The sequence below is a fragment of the Malaclemys terrapin genome, chromosome 2 (genome assembly GCF_027887155.1).
Source record: "Malaclemys terrapin pileata isolate rMalTer1 chromosome 2, rMalTer1.hap1, whole genome shotgun sequence".
NCBI lineage: Eukaryota > Metazoa > Chordata > Testudines > Emydidae > Malaclemys > Malaclemys terrapin.
Genome location: NC_071506.1, coordinates 164,050,327 through 164,075,101, shown reverse-complemented (window position 1 = coordinate 164,075,101; position 24,775 = coordinate 164,050,327). Strand labels below are relative to the sequence as shown.

Here is a 24,775-nt window from a genome sequence, read left to right as displayed (position 1 = left end):
ACCTAGAATGGAATCAACAGGTGCAAGCACTCGAAGCAGCAGCCTTGCTGGAATGCAGAGAGGTGAGGAGCTGGGCCTGGGGGGAGCAAGGGGATGATGGAAGACTCATACCAGGACGAGAAGTCAGGGGATTGGGAGAGACTGGGATGAGGAGCCAAGGGGAAACTGGGATTCAGATGAGGACAGGCTGGAGTGACCAGGGGCAGAAGGATCTCAAAGCACTCGAGCACACTTCTCTCAAAACCTGGAATTCCTAGATTCCTGAGTTTCAACAATCCTCTCCTGTCAGCAAACAGCTGTCAAATCTACTGGCAAAGTATGTCTCATCCCCCTCTAGTTGTTGGTCCACATAGAAGAAGACAACTTACTACTACTACTATCAGTTATTTTTCTAGCTCAAGAGGTAGAAGTAGGGGTTGTGGAGCTAACAGTTCTTACCTTACTGATGAACCATCTGGGAGTTAATACGGTTCTTCATAATGGAATTTACATTTCCCCCCACTTTGGTTGTATAAAAACTTAGTAAAATTACACACAAAAAACTATGTTAAATGTCAGTTAATATTGCAAAGTTAAGAACTCAATAGCTGGGCAAGTCACTTAAACCAGACTGTTTACAGGTGGTCACTGTGTCCTCCTCATGTTCTGGTGCTCCACTTAACATCCTAAGATCTGTTTAGCAGAAGTGCTGAGAGGGCTCATAGCTGAAAAATTAAGTCAATGAGAACTGTGCTCTGAACAAATAAAGTGCTATAAATGCTAAGTTCTTAAAAATCAGGCCACAAGCATTTTAGACAGCCTGACAATAGAATATTTTTCGTAGCATATGAGGGTTCTCTGAATATAACAAACGTAGCATATGAGGGGTTCTCTGAATATAACAGAGACAAAAGAATGGTCCTCTCTCTTGAAGGAAAGGAACACACAGCAAGGCAAAAGTGGCCTGTGAGTTAGGCAGTCTTTCTGGATTCAGCTCTTTGGACTTGGTCTATCAGCGAGTCTCTTGTCTTGTAGAGGGGTCTATCTCTAGCCCCTCCTCTTGGGGCATCTTGCTTTGTAGCTAGTCTGTGTAGCTTTGGGAGAGGTAAGGCCTGTCTCCCTCTTGGCTGACCTGTCTCTGTTGTCAGCAGCCTCTGAGGTGGAGCAGCCCTCCTATTCACTGCCTCTTCCTGTGGCAGATTTCTGTTTTTAAGCTCCCCGCTTCCAGGCAGAACAAGGCTTACAAGTGTGCCTCATTAATGCTGAACAGGTCCAGAACAGCTCCTTAGGGTACGTCTTCACTTACCGGGAGAGTCCGGTGGCAGGCAATCGATGTTCTGGGATCGATTTATCGCGTCTGGTTAAGAGGTGATAAATTGATCCCGGATCGATCCCAGAAGTGCTCGCCGTCGACGCCGGTACTCCAGCTCGCCGAGAGGAGTACGCGGCATCGACGGGGGAGCCTTCCTGCCGCGTCTGGACCCCGCGGTAAGTTCGGACTAAGGTACTTCGAATTCAGCTACGTTATTAACGTAGCTGAATTTGCATACCTTAGTCCGAAGTAGGGGCTTAGTGGGGACCAGGCCTTAGTCTCCTCTCCATTAGAATGAGGGCATGTCCCTTCATACCCTGTCAGGATGCTAAAAAATGTCTTTCCAATTTATATAAATTATTTTATAAATCTTTGGACCAGTAAATTTTCTTTTATATTCTTTCCAGATGAGAAGAGTGCATTATTATTACACGTCTCCTTACCTGTTAAAGGCATGTGTGGAATATTATCAAAGTATTCCTTCATCAGTTTCATAGAGTAGGAGTCACTCAGTAACAAACCATTAGATATTCAGATAGTTGCAGTATCTTGTCATAGAATATTAGGGTTGGAAGAGACCTCAGGAGGTCATCTAGTCCAATCCCCTGCTCAAAACAGGGCCAACACCAACTAAATCATCCGAGCCAAGGCTTTGTCAAGCTGGACCTTAAAAACCCTAAGGAAACAGATCAACAGAGCCTCCTACTGCAAGACAAGCCCAAGAAACAGAACTCCACTGGCCATCACATACAGTCCCCAGCTAAAACCTCTCCAATGCATCATCAGTGATCTACAACCCATCCTGGACAACGATCCCTCACTTTCACAGGCCTTGGGTGGCAGGCCAGTCCTCGCCCACAGAGAATTCGCCAACCTGAAGCATATTCTCACCAGTAACTACACACCACAGTAACTCTAACTCATGAACCAACCCATGCAACAAACCCCAATGCCAACTCTGCCCACATATCTACACCAGCGACACCATCACAGGACCTAACCAGATCAGCCACACCATCACCGGCTCATTCACCTGCATGTCCACCAATGTAATAAACACCATCATATGCGAGCAATGCCTCTCTGCTATGTACATCGGCCAAACTGGACAGTCCCTACGTAAAAGGATAAATGGACACAAATCAGGAATGGCAATATACAAAAACCTGTAGGAGAACACTTCAACCTCCTTGGACAAACAATAGCAGATTTAAAGGTAGCCATCCTGCAGCAAAAAAGCTTCAGTACCAGACTTCAAAGAGAAACTGCTGAGCTTCAGTTCATCTGCAAATTTGACACCATCAGCTCAGGATTAAACAAAGACTCTGAATGGCTAGCCAACTACAAAAGCAGTTTCTCCTCCCTTGGTGTTCACACCTCAACTGCTAGAAGAGGGCCTCATCCTCCCTGATTGAACTAACCTCATTATCTCTAGCCTGACTCACTCTTGCTTGCATATTTATACCTGCCTCTGGAAATTTCCACTACATGCATCCGAAGAAGTGGGTATTCACCCACGAAAGCTCATGCTCCTATACGTCTGTTAGGTGCCACAGGACTCTTTGCTGCTTTTACACCTCCCTAGGTAACCCTTCCAGTGCTTCACCACTCGCCCAGTGAAATAGTGTTGCCTAATAGCCAACCTAGATCTGCCCTACTGCAACTTGAGACCATTGCTTCTTGTTCTGTCATCTGCCACCAATGAGAACAGCCTAGCTCCATCCTCTATGGAACCCCCCTTCAGGTAGTTGAAGGCTGCTATCAAATCCCACCTCACTCTTCTCTTCTGCAGACTAAATAACCCCAGTTCCCTCAGCCTCTCCTCATTGCTCCTAATAATCAGTTAATGTCAAATTGATGCATGCTTTGATAATGTCACTGTTCTGGCTTTGGTATGGGTTATTTTGTCTATTAAAGTATTGGTGACAAAGGTAACAGTTGCTGACAGTTTTTGCAGTGTGAGAATGGTAATCTATTCCTTGTATATTATATTCTCTCCAACTACCAGTCCAACACTACCATTAAAAATGTGTGGGAGATGATCCTGTGTTCCTTCAAGGAAGCAATTGTGATGACTAGCACAGATGACCCCGTCATACGTGACACCATTCTGGACAGTGATCCATTATAAAAAACTGGGGCCCTGATTCAACACATAATCTTTAACATATGAGTAGTTTCACTGAAGTTAATGGGACTAAACAAACACTGTTCGGCACACGCTTGCACCTTTTTGGTGGTGTGTGTGACACCTATTGTATTATGAAGTACAGGGAAGGGCCCTGCAACCTGTTCCAACAGATTGATAGAGATTTGACCTACATGATGACTGGGAACTACACGCTCCTCTTTCTGAAGACTGCACGGGCATCTAGCTTTTCCACACACTTTATGGATATCTTGCCCATGCATTTCAGGTATTTTGCACTCTGAGACCTGGCAGTGAGGGAAGAAGCCACATAGACAGCATTTGCACCCCTTTACTTTTTAGGCATTTGTCATGGTCTTGAAAGGAAGAGACAAAAGTGCTACCCAGCAGTAATTGTACCTTAGGATTTAAAAAGTCCCCAATCTCCTCCTGGTGTTTCCAATATAATCCAAATGTAAATAAATAGAATGAAGAAATTTAGAAATAATTTAGAGTCATTGGTATAGTCTGCATCTAAATAGCTCTGGATGGCTAGAACTCTGTAGCGTTCCAGGGACGGGAGATCCTAGCCCTGATATGCAACCAAAGTTCTGCTCTATCTCCAATCAGCAATGAGAGAAGGAATATCTTTCAGTACATACTGGTGAGCAAATAAGTTCAGAAGAATAGGGAGGGGGGAAAAAAGAACTATAGGGTAGCTCATTTAATTTGGGAAAAGTGTATATAACAGAGCAGGTGAACCCAATAGGTTACCATATAAAAGTCAAATGCAGAAACCCTAACTTTGAGAAACTGTAGAAGAAAGTAAGTCGAGAAAAGGACAAGGAATAAAATAACCAGTACAAACCTTTGATATGTACTCGATGCTTCTGAGCAAATCATACTCTCCTTTCTTCTTCCACATTCACACTGAAGATCAACCTGTTATGCCATGAAAGCAGTAAATCAATTTTTTCCTCTTTATTTGTAACAAATATATCAGAAATCTAGTCTTCCAAAACATTATACAGGCTTAAAAAAATGCTAATCTTGAAAACTCATTTGTTTTTTTACTAAAAATTCAATTGATTTCTGTATATAGTTTCTACGGTAGACATGAGCTAAAGAAAGAAAAGAAAGATTACTTACCTTCCGTAACTGGAGTTTTTCTTCAAGATGTTTGGTCCCTATGTGTATTTCACTGTGGGTACACATGTGCTCCATGTGATCAAGACTGAAGATTCTTGCTAGTGGCCGTGCCTGTGCTCTTGCTTGCCTCATGCTCTGACCTGAGGCATATAGTCTATGCCTTGAAGAAGAGGGGAAGGAGGATAGGTAATGGAATACAGAGAGGGAACACATCACAAAGAACTCTGGTTATAGAAAATAGGTAACCATGCCTTCTTCTTTGAATGCTGGTCCCTATGTGTATTTCCCTGTGAGTGACTGACAAATAGTATTCAAGAAGAAGGGGTGTGTGAGATGGTATTGTGGTATTGAGGATTGAAGGACCATGGTCCCAAAGGATGCATCAGCTGAGGTGTGCACCAGGGACTCCACGTGGCTGCTTTACATAAAAGTCAACAAGAGGTATGCCCTTAAATGAAGCTACTGAAGCAGCATTTGCTCTGGTGGAGCGGGCCCTCACTCTCTGGCAACAGAGCAAGGTACACCCCAATATCCACTTCATCTTTATGAGATCACTTGCCTTCTCATGTATTCTGCAATGCCAACAAAGAGCCTGGGTGACCTCCTAAAGGATTTTGTTCTTTGAAGATAGAATACCAATGCCTGAGACACATCCAGGGAATGGAGTCTCTGTTCCTTATTGGTGGTATGAGGCTTAGGGACAAACACAGATAAGTGTATGGACTGATTCATGTAGAAATTGGAGACTACTCTGGGGACAAATTTACGGAAACCTTATCTTTATGGAATATGGTCTAAGGTGGATTAGCTATTAGGGCCCCCCAATTTGCTTACCTTTCTAGCTGAAGTGATGGCCACCAGAAAGGTTTGAGTAAACCTTTAAAAAAACAACCAGTAACTGGATGTATGAAGATCGAACAGTTGTTGATCAGAGGATGGCAGGCACTGACCATTGCCAAATGAATGCATAGCAAGCTAATGGAAAGCCTGGAGGATTTCAAGGTTGGTAGACAGTCCAAAATAGTAGGAATATTCATTTCCCCTCAGGACATATGGTGTGTAGGGCCCAACCATAGAATCTTTTCCACTTTGCGAAGAAACACTTGCTGGTGGACTCTTTCCAGCAGTTGCTAAGAATGACTAACAGCTGCCAAACATTTCTACTCTAGGTTTGATGCCTATCCAAATACTGTGCTGTGAGGTGAAGCTGGTCCTGGATTTGGATGTCTGAGCCTGCTCTTGTCCTGATCAGGATATCTCGGAAGGGTTGAATGTTGACTGGCGGATGGGATGACAGCCGAAGAACAGGAAACCAAAATGGTCTTTGGCCACCTGGTGGTGATGAGGATGATTGCCACACCCTCCCAGATCTTCCTGAGAATTTGAAGTAGGAGTGGGATGGGGAGGGAAATGCGTACATCAGACTGCCTGACCATGGGATTAGAAGGGCATCATCTCTGGAATTCTGTCCCTTTGCCCCCTTGCGCAGCGCATTGTTTGTTGTCCTGCAACACAAATAGGTCTAGAAATGGGGATATCCATTGTTGGAATATGTCTCCTACCACTGAGTCATGAATCTCCCAATTGCGTTCGGTCGAAAAGTGACAGCTAAGGCTTTCTATTAGAGTATTGTGTATTCCAGAGAAGTGTACTGCTGACAGCATTATTTGATGATGAATACACCAATTATTGGTGGACCATCTCTATACAAAGGGGTGTAGATCTTGCTCCCCCCGCCCTTTGCTTGTTCATATAGAATACAGTTATGTTGCCCAACATTACCTGAACATGTTGGGAGTGGATAAATGGTAAGAACCATATGCAGGCTTCCTGAACTGCTTTCAGTTCCAGATGATTTATATCAGAGGGGTAGCTGCGTTAGCCCTAGTCTACACTGTGGGGGGGCATGGGGGATCGATCTAAGTTACGCAACTTTAGCTACATGAATAATGTAGCTGAAGTCGACGTACTTAGATCGACTTACCGCGGTGAGTCGACTGCTGCCGCTCCCCCGTCGACTCTGCCTGCGCCTCTTGCAGGATGGGAGGGGGCTCGGGGGTCAATTTACGATCCCCTCTGGATCGATCACTGCCTGCTGATCCGGCGGGTAGTGTAGACGTATCCTTAGTCTGTAGCCACAAAAACAAGGAGTCCAGTGACACCTTAAAAACTAACAGATTTATAAGAGGGGTCAATGTTCCTTGTACCGTGTGTTTGTTCAAATGAGTACCCCAGACTTTGAGATAGGCATCTGCCATCAATGTCTTCTGAGGAGTGGGGAGTGAGGGAACTCCTATGCACAGCTATTCTTTGTCCTGCCACCAAGCTAGAGTCGTGTACACTGGGAGGGATCATAACAAAACTTGTCCAGGCAGTGCTTACTTGGCATGTAAACTGTCTGAAGCCAGGTTTGTAGGCAGCAGAACTGTGATCTTACAAATGGGGTCCTAAGTGCAAGATGCCATGTGACCCAGGAGGATGAGGCATGTCTGATCCGATGTCAATGGACTCTGAGCCGATTAATCAGAATGTTCATGAACTTGTCCATGGGGAGATAAACTCTGGCTCTAAGTGAGTCTAGAGTTGCGCCGATGAAATCTATGGTCTGTGTTGGAGTTAAAGTGGACTTTTCTACATTTATGCAGATTCCTACAGATGTTTGGAGAGTGAGTAAGGATGAGGTTGATGAGGGTGCCTCCCGACAAGACTTTCCCATAAGAAAGATATGGATATGGGCTATTGAGTTTTGCTACTACTGAACATGGATATGGACGGAAGTGTGCTGCTACTTCTGGAAGCACTTTTATGAATTCTCTGGGTATTGTTGCTAATTCAAAGGGAAGCACCCTGTATTGAGAGTGGTTTGTACCTACCACTCAGGAACCTCCTTGGGACAGAAATATCTATGTGAAAATAGGCACCCTTGATGTCAAGAGTTGTGAACCATTTGTTTCTGTTCAGACAGGATTATTGATGCCAGAGTGACCATTCTGAATCTTAATTTTCAGATAAAGAAACTGAGATGATGGAGGTCTAACGTGGGTCTCCATTCTCCTGGTTTTCTTGGGGATCATGAAATATTTGGAATAAAAACCGTTTCCCTGGTGCTGGCACCTGCTCTGTGGACCCTTGATGAAGTAGAGAGTGTACTTCCTGTAAGGTGCTCCTTCATGAGAGTGGTCCCTGAAAAGGGAGCGGGAAGAGGATTTTGGAGGGGGAGGGGAAAGGAACCATTGTGTAATCAAAGCAGATGACACAGAAGACCCTTCCATCTGCTGTGATTGCCATATATGGAAAAATTGGGCGAGCTAGCCACCAAATCGAATTTCAGGGGTGGGAGAACATGGCCTCTGGGTGAGTTGGCTGCTCTTGGAGGTCCTGTCAGAAGTATTTCTTGCCTGATAGTTGAGGATGGAAAGAGCAGCATTCTGCTTGGGTCTTTGCACACACTGCCTCTTTTGTGGCAGTTTGTACCCTTTCCAGTGGTAGAAGGGCTGAGCTGGTGGTCCAGGATGGTGCAGGATTATTTGCTATATTTCCTCCTGAGAGCTAGTCTATATAAACCCAGGGAGCAGAGGGTCACCTTCAAGTCTTTTAATGGGGGTAATGACTCATCAGTCTTTTGGCTGAATACACTATCTCCTTCAACTGTAAGTACTCCACAGTGGCTAGGACTTCTCTGGGGAATCCTGAGGAGTGAAGCCAGTTTTTTCCCCTCACACCACAATGTTGGTAGCCATTGATCTAGAAGCTGTATCAGCCATGTCTACCATTGCCTGGAGGGATGATATAGCCACCAATCTACCTTATTCAATAAAGGGCCTGGAATTGCCTCCCCAAGGAAGGCAGAGCACTTGTCTCTAAATTCCTAAAACTTGGAATAGTTGGCAAAATGATACTTTTCCAGAAGCACTTGGATACTGGCTATGTGGAACTGCAAACTTGTTGATGTAAATTCCCTCCTTCCCAGAAGGTCCAGACATTTCACCTCCTTTTCTGAAGGGAGGTATCTGCTTTATTGTTGTCTACTCCTTTGTGTGGCAGCTTGCACCACAAGCAGTTCGAGGCATGATGGAGTAAAAAAGAAATATGCTCCCTTAGATGGGACAAATCTTTTCTCTGCCCTCTTACATGTAGGGGCACATATAGTTGGAGTATGCCACACCACCTTGGCTGTCTCTAGGATAGACTTGTTCACTGGGCGCACCATCTTACTCCTTCCAACACTCTGGAGAATATCCAGCAGTTTGTGGGATAACTCCTGGACCTCCTCCTGAGGGAATCATCTCAGCCACCCTTAATAGACTCCTGGAACCATCTCTGGTCATCTGATGGAGAAGGCAATGACATAGCGACCACTTCGTTAGGAGAGGAAGATGATATACCCAATGGGATGGGTGGTAACACAAGATCCAGTTCTTCTCCCCCTTCTTCCATGGGCTATAGAAGGAGCTCAGGATGGTCTCTTGTGAAAGGGGGGAGGATGTGATTCTCTATGTAACTGCACTGGCTGTGGATAACGGGTATATGGGTTCCATGGTCCCCACTATGGATAGTGATATGGGTCCATCATGGGTTGTCAACATCTCCAGGTTGAGAACCAGTGCTGAAATGATGGGAGAATGCGGACTGGACTAGATAGTGATATCCTTGGTAGTGATATACTTCTCGCCAGATGGAGGATGATGGTATTTGTCTCCTCATACTTGAGCTACTGAAGTCTTTTGGAAGTCTTAGATTCCAAATGCAAACATGACAGTACCATCAGTGCATGTGGTTCTTAGGACTTCTTTGGTAGTGGAGGTCGAGACTCATGGCACTTCTCTTTGCTCAGTACCGATGGCAAAGTGGTAGTGGCCAGAGAAGTGTTAGTCTTCTAAGCCTCAGAATAAGTACTGTGGGTCTTTGGGGATTTAGAACCAGAGCGTGATGATTCAAATGACAATTGGGGAGGGGACTTAGAGGAAGAGTTTTCTCTCGAGGACAGAGATTGCTTCTCTTGAATGGAGGAGTCCTTAATTGTATTCCTATTCACCCAGGTATCAAAAATGATTGTAACTGGGGACATGCTTCTCAATACCTTTGACCAATATACGGGAGGGCTGCCTGGCCTGCATCAGACTGAGGTTTCATTGCCTGCTCCATAAAATGTATTCTGAGCCTAAAGTCCTACACCTGGCAGGTCCAGCTAGGAAAGGAGCAGCAGATACTGCACCTGGTAGAGAAATGTACTTCTCCCAGGCAGCATAGACACCTCTGATGATTGTTACTGACTGGGAAGGCTCATGGGCACGAGAGGCAGTTTTTGAATCCCAGTACTCCCAACATAGCTCAGTCTTCATGCTGGGAAGAGGGTAGAGAGGTAGGGTTGGGGAAAAGCCTCTAAAAGGGAAAAAAGGTTCCCCAGTTCCTAACTAAATACACCATCTAATAAAAAATATTTTAAAACTATATACAGATAAAGTTGAAGGAAGAACTTTGAGGACACTAGTGTTCCATCTCAGACCACGCAGCAGTAAGCAGGAACTAGAGAGGTGGTTGGCTGCATTGTCTCTTACAACCCACAGTACAAGAAGGATGTGGAAAAACTGGAAAGCGTCCAGCGGAGGGCAACAAAAATGATTAGGGGGCTGGAGCACATGACTTATGAGGAGAGGTTGAGGGAACTGGGATTATTTAGTCTGCAAAAGAGAAGAATGAGGGGGGATTTGATAGCTGCTTTCAACTACCTGAAAGGGGGTTCCAAAGAGGATGGATCTAGACTGTTCTCAGTGGTACCAGATGACACAACAAGGAGTAATGGTCTCAAGTTCCAGTGGGGGAGGTTTAAGTTGGATATTAGAAAAAAAATTTTCACTAGGAGGGTGGTGAAGCACTGGAATGCGTTACCTAGGGAGGTGATGGAATCTCCTTCCTTAGAGGTTTTTAAGGTCAGGCTTGACAAAGCCTTGGCTGGGATGATTTAGTTGGGGATTGGTCCTGCTTTGAGCAGGGGGTTGGACTAGATGACCTCCTGAGGTCCCTTCCAACCTTGATATTCTATGATTCTAACCTAGGTTCGGAGAACAGGAGTGCAGCTATGGACCAATGGACACTAGTAGCAAGATCTTCCACTCTCAGGCTCATCAAACACATGTACTCACAGTGGAATACACATAAGGACTAGCACTCGAAGAACCACCATTTTCATTGGGAGATTTGGGTGGTTATTTTGTTCACATCTACTATAGTGAAACACAGAGTTTGATTTTCCCTGCTTCTGAGCAAAGATCAGATGATGTGGGTGTGTGAAGGAGTCTATTCTATGTGTTTGCCCCCAGCAGGCTGCTCTATGTTATGTCATTAGCTTAAGTTTACTACGATTTTATATCAATCGAGGACAAATTCAGCTCTCCTCTGCCACATCTCCTTACCCATACCAAATCCCCACAAGCAATAGAGAGCTAGCTTATGCAGGAGCAAAAAGTGAATGGATCACATCTGAGGATCTGGGACAAATATTTTAACAGACAGAAATCTGGCAGGTACGTTTGCTCAAACTACTAGCCATTCTACTAGTGGCAATTTAAAAAACAAAATAACCATGAAATACATAATGCTTTATCACATATTAATATAATAATTTATATCAAAACTTGCATACTGATAGTATGCATCATCTTGAAAGTTTCTATGTCAGTATTTTAATTTTTTTTTATGATCGTTCATTATTGACTGAAACCTGTTCATTTAGACAGACAGACAAATTGTACACTATGTTCTGTGTTCCAGAGCCATCACCTTTGTGTTGCAAGAAGTTGTAGGACAAGGTAAAGATGGATGGCACGGAGCCATACAGGGATGATTACAGTATAGTCTCAGACTAGTACATGGCTGTTTGCACTCTTCATTTATGAGACACACCCCTTTGTGACAAATCCTTTTACATTTGTGCATTCCACATTTTAACATTTGATTGCAGCGAAGACCACAAGAGATGTCAGCGAGATGACAGGGAATATTGTTCCGCAGCTGGAAAAGGAAAAAGACGGTATAACTAACAGTGAATGTGTTATTGTAAAGTGTGTATTCTCAGATACTTTTAATCATGTTTATATTTTAATATAGCATATATTTTTAGAAGAAAATTATCTATGGTTTTGCACTAAGCTCTTTGCAATCTATTTTAAGCCCAAACCTGAGTACATATAGGTCATGTCATACTTGAAAATACTGCATCAGGTCTGTACACATGAAGTCTAAAGAAGGCAAAACTGCATCTGATCGTTTTAAACTGCATGAAACAGTGTACTTACAAACACTATCAGCATAGTCTCTGTGGGTAGCAATTTTGTGGCTACTTGGGGAGTAGTCTTAGGCTAGGTCCACACTACCCGCCCGATTTGGCGGGTAGAGATCGATATTCTGGGATCGATTTATCGTGTCTCATCTGGACGCGATAAATCGATCCCAGAAGCGCTCCCCCCTCGACTGCAGAACTCCTGCTCGCCGAGAGGAGGAAGCGCTGTCGACGGGGGAGCTTGCCTGCGCCACGTGGACCCGTAGTAAGTAAACTTAGTTCGATCTAGGAAATGTCGACTTCAGCTATGCTATTCTCGTAGCTGAAGTTGCGTTTCCTAGATCGATCCCCCGCCCCAGTGTGGACAAGCCCTTAGAAAAGTAAATATCAAGTGCTTACTCTAAGTTACAAAGTAACGTGTAGTTTAGCCCACGTAAAGCTATCGCTCATTTGTAATTTGCTCAATAGCAGCCACACTTACTTCATGCTTGCCCATACACCATTTTTGAGTGAGGTATGTACAGGGTGGGCACTTCTCTTCACTATGGCAGGTATGGTACACTGCAGGCATAGGAATACAAAATCAAGAAACAATTCTTAAATACTTTAGTTCACTCAGACATTTTAGGTATATTACAGAGCCTTTTATATTCTAATTTATTCTTTCAGAACCACACAATTTATGTTTGTGTGGTATTCTATTATGTTTAAATTCTTTAAAAGCAGGATGACATGTTAGCTGCGTAGACATTCCTTCCTTCCTTCCTGGAGTTCCTGCGTTGAACGGTAGGACATTTTGAGTATTAGCTTTAAGAGCAGTGGTTTTCAACCCATGGTCCACAGACCCCAGGGGGTCCGCAGACTATGTCTAAGATTTCCAAAGGGTCTGCAAAGGAAAAAAGGTTGAAAACTACTATTCTAGAGCATGGCACAAGAAAGCATTGTCAGTAATTTGATCAATTTGTTCTGTACTATGCTTTGTATCAATAAAATTTTCTGCAGATATGGCTAACAAATTCTTCAAAAACTTTGGATGGTGCATGAAACCCCAACACTTTACCTGGAAAAAAAGTACCATTATATTCATGGAAAGGAAAGATTTAAATATACTTAATCTGGTTCATCTTTCGAACAGCAAAGGACAGTTACCTGTTCCGTAACTGGCGTTCTTCGAGATGTGTTGCTCAGGTGTATTCCACAGTAAGTGTGTGTGCTTGCCACGTGCACTGGTGCTGGAAGTTTTTCCTCTTAGCAGTATCCATACTGGGGGAACGCTGCTGCGACCCTAGAGTGGCGCCTCTGTACCGCGCTATAAGGGGAGCTGCGCATTCCCCCCACCCTTGGTTCCTTCTTGCCGGACAACTCTGACAGAGGGGAAGGAGGGCGGGATGTGGAATACACCTGAGCAACACATCTCGAAGAATGCCTTTCTTCGAGTGATTGCTCATGTGTATTCCACAGTAGGTGATTCCAAGCAATAACTGTTGGAGGTGGGTAGGAGTTCACGATAGTTCGGGACAAAGTACCGCCCTGCCGAACCCGGCGACATCCCTAGACTGGGAGACGATCACGTAATGCGAAGTAAATGTGTGAACTGAGGCCAAAGTGGCCGCCCTACAAATGTCCTGAATAGGGACAAGGGCTACATAGGCAGCTGAGGAGGATTGAGCCCTCGTTGAGTGCACCCTAATGATCGGTGGCGGGGGGACCCCTGCCAGATCATAGCTCGTGCGTATGCACAAAGTGATCCAGCGGAAAAGCCGTTGGGTGGAGATAGGCTGCCCTTTTACCCGCTCGGCTGAGGCAATAAAAAGTTGTGAGGATTTCCGGAATGGCTTGGTCTGATCCAGATAAAAAGCCAGCGTCCTACGCACATCGAGTGTGTGGAGGCGGCGTTCCTCATTAGAAGAATGGGGCTTAGAACAGAGCACAGGAAGAAAGATGCTCTGTTCCATATGGAAAGCGGAGACCACCTTCGGGAGGAATGCCGGGTGTGGGTGGAGCTGGACTTTATCCCTGTGGAAGACCGTGTAGGGGGGTTCCGAGGTTAAGGCCTTAAGTTCTGAAACACGTTGGGCCGATGTGATCGCTACAAGGAAGGCCACCTTCCAAGAGAGGTGAGACCAGGAACATGTGGTCAGGGGTTCAAAGGGGGGCCCCCCATGAGTCAGGACAAGACCAGGTTGAGGTCCCATTGCAGCACGGGGGGTCTAGCGTACGGGAATGAACGGTCGAGGCCCTTCAGGAAACGGGAGATCATTGAGTGGGAGAAGACCGAGTACCCTTGCACCGGCGGGTGGAAGGCCAATATGGCCGCCAGGTGCACCCTGACTGAGGTGGAGTGCGGCCAGATTGGGATGGAGGAGGCGTGCCCAGTCCTGGGAGAGGAGGTCCAGGCGGAGCGGCAGTGCCCTTGGGGGGGCCGCCAAGAGGCATAGGAGGGGCCCGTACCAGTGTTGATGGGCCCACACCGGGGCTATGAGAATGAAAACGGACAAGGCAAGAGTCACCTTCTGAAGGACCTTGGCGATGAGGGGGAAAGGGGGAAAGGAGTAGAGGAGCTGGCCCGACCACTGTAGGAGGAACGCATCGGAGATTGCGCCCTTCCCCACCCCTCCCCTCGAGCAGAACCGGGGGCAACGCTGGTTCTGGCGGGTTGCGAACAGGTCGATCTGGGGGACTCCCCACTTCCGGAAGAGCTGGTGAGCGACCTCTGAGTGGAGTGACCACTCGTACTGGGGGGAGAAGACCCTGCTGAGGCGGTCCGCTTGCGTATTGCGGACGCCCGGGAGGTGGGCTGCCCTCAGGGAGATATTGTGGGCTATACAGAACTCCCGTAGGTTCAGGGCTTCCCAGCAGAGTGCTAAAGAGCGAGTCCCGCCTTGCCTGTTGAAGTAGTACATGGCGGCGGTGTTGTCCGTGAGAATCCTGACCACCCTGCCGTGGAGGTGCGTGAGGAAAGCCACGCATGCAAACCACACCGCCCTGAACTCCTTGACATTTATGTGAAGAGACAAGTCCAGAGTCGACCACGTTCCCTGGGTCTGCACGTTCCCTGTGTGGGCTCCCCAGCCGAGGTCCGAAGCATCGGACACCAGATTTATGGACGGGCTGGCATCCCAGAAGGGAACTCAACTCCTTGCAGCATATTGCTTGGGCAAGACCACCACTGAAGGGAACCCAGTATCGGGGACGGAACTGTAAGCATCTTGTCTAGGCCGTCCCGAGCTTGGGAGAATTGGGAGGCTAGCCAGATCTGGAGGGGCCTCATACGGAGTCTGACATGGCGGACCACGTACGGACACGCCGCCATGTGCACCAGAATTCGAAGGCACACCCTCGCTGTGGTCACCGGGAAAGCTGTGACTGAGACGATGAGATCCCTTAGGGTCTCGAACCTGTCCAGGGGTAGAGAGGCTGTGGCCCTCGAGGAGTGCAGCAGAACCCCAATGAACTCTATGTCCTGAACGGGAACTAATGTTGATTTGGTCTCGTTCACCACTAGGCCGAGACCGGCGCATGTTGATAGGAGCAGCTCCATGTGGATCTTTACCTCAGAGCAGGATTCCCCCTAGAGGAGCCAGTTGTCCAGGTAAGGAAAGATCTGTACACCCTCCCGCCTGAGGTAGGCCGCTACCACAGCCATACATTTTGTAAAAACCCTGGGTGCCGTGGACAGGCTAAACGGGAGGACCGCAAACTGGTAGTGGTCCATCCCCACCAGAAAGCGGAGGAAGCGCCTGTGCCCCGCGAAAATATAGATATGAAAATACGCGCCCTGAAGGTCTAGGGCCGCGTACCAGTCCCCCAGGTCCAGGGAAGGGATAATAGAGGCCAGAGACACCATGCAGAACTTGGAACAGATTAAAAACTGGTTTAGGTCCCCCAGTCAAGGAGGGCCTGAGGCCCCCTTTGGCATTCGGGATCAGGAAGAATGTGGAGTAGAACCCTTTGCTCTGGAATTCCATGGGTACCCTTTCCACCGCCCCCAGGTGCAGAAGCCGGTCCACCTCCTGCCCCAGGAGGCGGACATGCTCCGGGTCCCCCCGGGGCCATCATGGAGGGCGGGTGATTTGGCGGGGGTGAGGTGAACTGCAACATGTAGCCCTTGGAAATGGTACTGAGAACCCACTGACCCGATGTTATGTGGGACCACGCCCCGTGGAAGGCAGACAATCAGTTGCAGAACACAAACTTTATTAAACGGGGGTGTGTGTGGGGGGGGTGTCTCCCTGGTAACAGGCCCGGTGCCCCCCTGCAAATAGTCAAAAACGGCTCTTTCCCTGCCTCTTGCCCTTGGAGGGCCCAGGCTGCGGGGCAAAGCAGGACTACCGCTGAGACTGGCATTTCTGGTCTCTGGGTCTTTTATACAGGGGCTCGTATCTGCTACTCGCAGGTTGAGCCGCCGGAAGCTATTTGGCCTTGTCCTTGGCCAGAGGGACGTAGAGGCCCAAGGTCTGCAAGGTAGTGCTGGAATCTTTTATTCCATGCAGCCTGACGGCCACCTGGTCCGCAAAGAGCACCTTCCCATCGAACGGAGGTCCTGCATCAGGGATTGGTCCTCTGTCAACAGTCCTGACAACACGAGCCACGATGCCCTGTGCATGGAAATCACGGAAGCCATCGAGCAGGCCGCAGTGTCAGCTGCATCCAACGCCGCTTGCAGGGCCGCTTTAGCAGCCGCTGCCCCCTTTTCCACCAGCACCTTGAAGTCTTTCCTATCCCGATCTGGGAGGAGGGGCTTGAACTTAGGCAGAGACTCCCAAAGGTTGAAGTCATATCTGCTCAGTAAGGCCTGGTGGTTGGCTACTCTAAGCTGGAAACTTGCAGAGGAATAAAGCTTTCTCCCAAAGGAGTCCAGCTGTCTGGCGTCCTTATTTTTGGGGGTGGGCGCAGGCTGGCCCTGTTGCTCCCTGTGGTTTACTGATTCCTCCACGAGCAAGTTGGGTGCCAGGTGGGAATAGAGGTATTCGTGGCCCTTGGCCGGCACAAAGTCTTTCCTCTCCATCTTCTTGGAGATAGGGACCAAGGAGGCAGGGGTTTGCCACAGGGTGTTGGAGATGTTGGCAATACCCTGGTGCAGTGGCAGGGCCACACGGCCCGGTGCCAAGGGAGACAGGACGTTGAAGAGAGATTCGGACGGACCCTCCACCTCCTCGGCCTGCAGCTGGAGGCTGGATGCCGCCCACTTTAGCATGTCTTGGTGTGCCTTGAAGTCCTCCTGTGGGACTGAAGGTGTAGGCTCCGTTATGGTGTTGTCTGGTGTCGGGGAGAGGGCCCGCACGAAGCCGGGAGCCTCGGTCGGTGCCAGGGCGTTGAGCCCCAAATCAGAATCCAGGCACGGGTCCGCCGACTCGTGACCGGCTGACTTGTCCCGTAGGTGGCCGGACGAGGCTGATGGAGCCTGAGATGCTCCGGTGACCAAACGAGCCCCCGTCTGGGCTGGCATCGGTGGCCATGGTGTCCACTGGCACCACTGTCCTTGCCACAGGGCCCCTTGCCATTGACCCGTCGAGTGAGACGTCTAGCTGATGGGAGCTGGAATGGGAACGACGACGTCGATCCCGTCGACAGTGGCTGCGGTATCCACGCCGTGCAGGCGAGCGCTCCCGATGCCTCTCTTGGTGCCTACGCTCGCTGACAGGCGGTGTTGAGGGTCCCTGCGACTCCCGTCCTGACGGCGACCCGGATGGTCTGCCGGTGTCGAGGGTGGGTGGGAGTTGCAAGATGAGCGACCACTGCATGCCGAGTGGTGCGGGGAGCGATCCTCGGAGTGGGAACCGCGGCTGGCTGGAGAGGTCAGGTGGGCACGCAATGGAGGCTTGCCACGAGTCCTGGGGCCCATGCTCGGGACTGGCAGGTCCATAATGTCCTTCGCAGCCTGCAACGCCTCCGGCGTCGACGGTATCCGTACTGGTGGGGATGCACGGGCCGACAGTGCCGGGCTGCTCCGCTCCACACGAGTCAGAGGCCTTGAGCCCAGAAGGGATTGAGGGCTGCCCAGCGCAGGACCAGCCTCCCCCTTTTCCTTGCCACGGTGCCGCTGCGAGGCTGGGCTCTTCCCTTGCTTTTTGGAGGGAGAGCGGTGCCGACTGGTCGAAGGGGCCTCGCTCTGCACCGACGACGCGGAGGCCGGTGCCGAGTCTGAACGGTGTACCGGCATTGGGGCCAGCGCCGACTCCATCAGGAGAGCTCGAAGTCTAATGTCTCTCTCCTTCTTGGTCCTTGGCTTGAACAACCTGCAGATCTTGCAACGGTCGCTAATGTGAGTCTCACCCAGGCAGTGGAGATACTCAGTGTGTGGATCACTCCTAGGCATAGAACGGCGACAGGAGTCGCACGACTTGAAACCTGGGGCAAGAGGCATGCCCCGAGCCCACTCTAACAACTGAAGAAACAATCCATGAAAGGTACCACTAAGGTCGAGAAGAGAATGCTGCAGCAGAGCTGGAGCACAAAGTTCCGACTACCTTCAATGGCAGCAAGAAGGAACTGAGGGTGGGGGGTATAGAGGTGCCACTCTAGGGGTCGCAGCAGCGCTCCCCCAGTACGGATACTGCTAAGGGAAAAACTTCCAGCACTGGTGCACGTGGCGAGCACACACACCTACTGTGGAATACACCTGAGCAATCACTTGAAGAAGAAACAATAAGTCTGAGAACACAGAAAAATTTAGACACTAGACAATTTTAAAAAGTTATGTGGGCATACCTATGACTTACCTGGATGATCACATTCATGTGGTCTGGTACATGAGTTTTTACATTCTGGTGGCTGAGTACCACAAGGAACAGGAGGATAAATTACCGACTCACCACAGTAACAAGTTAGTTCATCAAAACCTGACAAAGCAAAACAAACCAAACAACTAATCAATAGAGTTGAAAAAATATTACCTTGGTTAAAAAACATCCAGCTTAAGAAAGTTAAAGGAGCAATAAAAAAAAATAAGAAATTATATAACAAATGGGTGCTCTCCAGACGGTTAATATTACCTTTTTAATAAATCTTAGAAAACGGGTCACAGGAAAATAGGCCCTGAACAAAAATTTTAAGTACTGTACTCATGTTAAGACCTAAGGCAAACAGGAGAGGCTAAGGGAAGTTTGAGTAGCAGCTGCAGAACCTGCAATTTGATTTGACTTAATGAATTGTATGTTTGATCTGTTTGTCTCTCTCAGTGCCATGGGGATCTGGGCCTTTGTTCAGGCTAGGTGATTGAAGTCTGAGCTGTTAAGACCTTCCCTGTTAACAAGGAACCATACTGATTTGCTATGCTAGGCATATAAACTAGTTACAAAACAAACTCCTGAGTGAGGAAACAACACATGCTAACAGGAGTCTGAGTGAGTGTAGGAGCTTTTTCTCCAGGTATAGATCTACACAAGCAACGATGCTGACCAATGATGGAACAGTTATTATGACACATCCCTTAGAGGCCACATTCTGTTTCCTGCCTGTCGACAGAAGAGGCTCTCTGTGCATAAAGTTCAAGTTGATGGCTGCATTAGAGAAAAAGATCTGTCATCTTGGTGTGTAGCTAATAACCCACTGTACTATGAGAGTTGCCTTACCAAGTGTGGGGTCAGTCTAATGAGACAATTCAATTAACAGTAGAATACCAAGGGAGGAAAAATCACTTCTGTAGCGGTAATGAGGGTGGCCCATTTCAAACAGTTGACAAGAAGGTGTGAGTAACAGTAGGGGGAAATTAGTATGGGGAAATTAGGTTATGTAATGACCCATCCACTCCCAGTCTTTATTCACAGAGCTTTGGAGCGGAGTCTGGAGCTGGAGTGCGGAGCAGTAGGTTTTTACCCAGAGCTGGAACGGAGCTGGAGCGGAGCAATTCAAAAATTTGATTGCTCCAAATCCCTGTTTATTCAGGCCTAATTTGATGGTGGCCAGTTTCCAAATTAATTCCAGTTCTGCAGTTTCACACTGGAGCCTGTTTTTGAAGTTTTTTGGTTGAAGAATTGCCACTTTTAAGTCTGTTATTGAATGACCAGGGAGACTGAAGTGCTCTCCTACTGGTTTTTGAATGTTATAATTCCTGATGTCAGATTTGTGTCCATTTATTCTTTTGTGTAGAGACTATCTGGTTTGGCCAATGTACATGGCATGCTGGCACATGATGGCATATATCACATTGGTAGATGTGCAGGTGAATGAGCCCCTGATAATGTGGCTGATGTGATTAGGTCTTATGATGGTGTCCCTTGAATAGATATGCGGACAGAATTGAAGAAGTAAAAGTCACTTACTACAAGACAGGCCCAACAAAGAAAGTAACAGAACGCCACTAGCCGTCACCAACAGCCCCCAACTAAAACCTCTCCAGCGCATCATCAAGGATCTACAACCTATCCTGAAGGATGATCCCTCACTCTCTCAGACCTTGGGAGACAGACCAGTCCTCGCTTACAGACAGCCCCCCAACCTGAAGCAAATACTCACCAGAAACTACACGCCACACAGCAAAAATACTAACCCAGGAACCAAACCCTGCAACAAACCCCTGCAACAACTCTGTCTGCATATCTATTCAAGGGACACCATCATAGGACCTAACCACATCAGCCACACCATCAGCAAGATGTCAAGCAAAGAAAGAAGCAAGAAAGATTCTATACAGACAGAAGCTAAGAGACGTTCTCTCCTGCTTCTGACTCTGTAGAAAGTCTCTTGCTGCTTTTCCCCTTGCTTAGAAAACTGATATCAAACTACTTTGACAAGATCTTAAACAAGACTACAATTCTGGTTGATGCAAGGTCATCAAGTACATTCAATATGTGAATTGTGGCTGTGACCAGAAGGGAACGAAGGGGATGCAGGAGAGAGACTGAGGGGAATCCAGAGAAATGCACAAAGGGAAGTTACTTACCTTTATAAAGAACGGTTACTTACCTTCTGTAACTGTTGTTCTTCAAGATGTGTTGTTCACGTCCATTACACATTAGGTGTGCGCGCGCTGCGTGCACGGACATCGGAAACTTTTCCCCTTAGCGGCTCCTGTCAGGTCGGCAGGGCCCCCTACCCCCCGCCAGAGCGGCGCCCCGCTCTAGGGTATATATATCCCTGCAGACCCGACCCCTTCGGTTCCTTCTTGCCGGAGACTCCGACAGAGGGGAAGGAGGGTGGGAAGTGTAATGGACGTGAACACCACATCTCGAAGAACAACAGTTACAGAAGGTAAGTAACCGTTCTTTCTTCTTCGAGTGATTGTTCACATCCATTACACATTAGGTGACTCCCAAGCTTACCATTGGAGGTGGGTAGGAGTCAAGGTACAACTGACTGTAGCACAGCCCGTCCGACCACCGCGTCCTCTCTGGTCTGATGGTGGATCGCGTAGTGGGCTGTGAACGTATGTACGGACGACCAGGTGGCCGCTTTACAGATTTCCTGGATAGGAACCTGCGCCAAGAAGGCCATTGAGGACGCTTGGGCCCTAGTCGAGTGAGCCCGGATCTCTGGGGCCGGAACGTTGGCAAGCTCATAACATGTGCGTATACAATGCACAATCTATGCCGATAAGCGCTGTGTCGAGATAGGCAGGCCTCTCATACGTTCCGCAACGGCAATAAACAGCTGAGGTGTTCTGCGGAACGACCTGGTCCGCTCCAGGTAGAACGCCAATGCCCTTTGAACATCAAAGGTATGAAGGCTGCGGTGGCAAGGGTCCATATGGGGTTTAGGGAAGAACACCGATAGACAAATGTCCTGCCCCATGTGAAACTGCGAGTCCACTTTTGGGAGGAATTTGGGGTGTGGTCTTAGTTGCACCTTATCCTTATGAAAAACTGTATAAGGGGGTTCTGAAGTGAGGGCCCTCAATTCCAATACCCTCCTGGCCGATGTGATGGCCACGAGAAACGCCACCTTCCACGAGAGGTGCATGAGGGAGCAAGCGGCTAGGGGTTCAAAGGGAGGCCCCATGAGCTTAGTCAGGACTAGGTTCAGACTCCACGCAGGGACCGGTGGTCGCGAGTAGGGAAACACCCTCTCCAGTCCCTTGAGGAATCGGGCTACTGTGGGGCTGGAGAACACTGACACGCCCAACTCCCCCGGATGGAATGCCAATATGGCAGCCAAATGCACTTTAATCGAGGCGGGGGCGAGCCCCTGATGCTTGAGATGCAGTAAGTAGTTCAGGATCGATGGAACTGAGGCCTGCAGAGGCTGTATGTGATGAGGCTCGCACCAGTGGGAGAACCTCTTCCATTTGGCCAGGTAGGTTGCTCTTGTGGAGGGCTTCCTACTACCAAGGAGAATTTGCTGAACCTGGTGAGAGCACCTGTGTTCAGCCAGAGGGATACCACGCCGTGAGATTTAGTGACGATAGGTTCAGGTGGAGCAGGCGACCCCTGTCTTGTGTGACTAGGTCGCGATGGAGCGGGAGGGTAATCGGGTCGGCTATGGACAATTCCAGCAGGGTCATGAACCAATGCTGTCGTGGCCATGCCGGGGCGATGAGAATAATTGTCGCCTTGTCCCTGCAGGTCTTGAGGAGGACCTTGTGGATGAGCGGGAATGGAGGGAAGGCATACCTCAGGCTCCCTCCCCACGGAATCGTGAAGGCATCTGCCAATGATCCCGGGCTGAGGTTCTGAAATGAGCAAAACCGAGGGCATTGTCTGTTGTCCTTGGTGGCGAAAAGATCCACCCGGGGAAAGCCCCACCTCCGGAAGATTGAATGCAGGACGTCCCGCCTCAACGCCCATTCGTGCATGTGGTAGGATCGGCTGAGGCGGTCCGCTAACCCATTTTGGATCCCTGGGAGATACGTTGCAATAAGATGGACCGCATGGGCTATACAGAAGTCCCATAATTGGAGTGCCTCGCGACAGAGAGGAGAGGACCGGGACCCGCCCTGCTAGTTTATATAGAACATGGCGGTAGTGTTGTCCGTCAGGACTGCCACGCTGTGACCTTCTATGGTAGCGTGGAAGGTCTGACAGGCGAGGCGAACCGCCCTCAGCTCCTTCAGATTGATGTGAAGCAACCTGTCTTCCCTGGACCACAAGCCTTGGGTCCGCAGTTCCCCCAGGTGCGCCCCCTAACCCAGGTCCGATGCATCTGTTACTAACGTCAGAGTGGGTTGTGGGGCAGCGAAGGGGATCCCTTCGCAGACCTGCTGTTGATCGAGCCACCAGAGGAGCGAGCCCAACACCCGAGCCGGGATCGTCACCACCAGATCCAAGGGGTCTCTGTTGGGGCGGTACGTTTGGGTAAACCACAACTGCAAAGGCCGGAGCCTTAGGCGGGCATGTCTGACTACGTGTGTGCAGGCTGCCATGTGTCCCAGGAGCTGCATGCAGCACCTTGCCGTTGTCGTGGGAAATTTCTGGACGGCGCTTACGGCCCTTTGAATTGTCAAGAACGGCGACTCTGGGAGACTTGCCCACGTGGTCACCGAGTTCAGGACTGCACCTATGAAGTCCAGTCTCTGTGTGGGAGCTAACGTGGACTTGGGCACGTTGACCAGGAGGCAGAGCCTGCCGAACATCTGTAAGGCCAGCGTCACGTGAGAGCGGACCTCGGCTTCCGACCTGCCCGCGAGGAGCCAGTCGTCCAAGTACGGGAACACGCGCATCCTTCTTTTCCAAAGGAAGGCTGCTACCACGGACATGCATTTCGTGAACACTCGTGGTGCCGATGCTAGGCCAAAGGGCAGGACCGTAAATTGGAAATGGCGTTGGTTGACGGTGAAGCGCAAGAACCGCCGGTGGGCCGGATTGATGGCGATGTGAAAATACGCATCTTTCATATCGAGGGCAGCGTACCAATCCCCCGGATCCAGGGATGGGATAATAGTTCCAAGGGAGACCATACAGAAGCGCATTCTGACCAGAAACTTGTTTAGTTCGCGCAGGTCCAAAATAGGACGGAGGCCCCCTTTTGCCTTGGGAATCAGGAAGTATCTGGAGTAGAATCCTTTTCCCCTTAGGTCTGGTGGGACCTCTTCCACTGCTCCCACTGTGAGGAGGGTCTGTACCTCCTGCATGAGAAGTTGCTCGTGAGAGGGGTCCCTGAAGAGGGACGGGGAAGGAAGGGAGGGAGCGAAGAAAACTGGAGGGTATAGCCCGCCTTCACTGTGCGCAGGACCCAGTGGTCCGATGTTATGCGCGACCATGCCTGGCAGAAATGGGACAGGCGGTCCTTGAAACTTAGAGGAGGATCCGGCATGGAACGTGGTATGCTGTCCTCGAGCGTAACTTCAAAAGCCTGGTTTATTCCCTGGCTGCGGCTTGCCCTGGCCGTGACCTTGGCCTTGGTTAGGCGTATTGTTACGTCTTCGCCTGTTATCCCTGCCACGACGGCGGTACGGTTCGTGCCGAGGGCGAGGGTGGTACTGCCTCTGTGGTGGTTGAGGCTTAAAGGGCTTGCGCTGTGTCACCGGGGTATGCATTCCTAATGACTTTAGGGTTGCTCGTGAATCCTTGAGGCTATGTAACCTGGCGTCCGTTTGGTCTGAGAACAAGCCCGAACCTTCAAACGGGAGGTCCTGCAGGGTGGTCTGCACCTCTGGCGGAAGGCCTGAAGCCTGTAACCATGCCGAACGCCTCATCACTACCCCGGATGCGACTGTCCTAGATGCTGCATCGGCTGAGTCGAGGGAGGCCTGCAATGAGGTTTTGGCCACCGCCATCCCCTCGTCCACCAGGGCTGTGAACTCTGGATGTGTGTCCGGAGGTAGGGAGTCTTTGAACTTGGAGACTGATGCCCAAGAATTAAAATTGTGTCTATTTAGAATCGCCTGCTGATAGCGATCCTCAGCTGGAGGCCCCCAGACGAATAGACTTTCCTTCCGAACAAGTCCAATCGTTTTGCCTCCTTGCCCTTGGGCGCAGGGGCTTGTTGGCCATGACGCTCTCGCTCGTTGACCGCAGAGACTACCAGCGAACAAGGAGACGGGTGCAAAAAG

The 24,775-nt window shown here is 49.0% G+C and overlaps 1 protein-coding gene across 1 annotated transcript in view; it reads right to left on the bottom strand.

The window, feature by feature from the left end:
* NFX1 (nuclear transcription factor, X-box binding 1) overlaps window positions 1-24,775 on the bottom strand; it is a 200,059-nt gene that overhangs the window by 42,634 nt on the left and 132,650 nt on the right. Inside the window, exons 14-17 of the mRNA XM_054018265.1 lie at window positions 18,570-18,689; window positions 12,329-12,408; window positions 11,349-11,579; window positions 4,288-4,361 (exon numbers count right to left, since the gene is read on the bottom strand). Of these exons, the coding sequence (XP_053874240.1) occupies window positions 4,288-4,361; window positions 11,349-11,579; window positions 12,329-12,408; window positions 18,570-18,689 (505 nt within the window). The remainder of the gene's footprint in view (window positions 1-4,287; window positions 4,362-11,348; window positions 11,580-12,328; window positions 12,409-18,569; window positions 18,690-24,775) is intronic.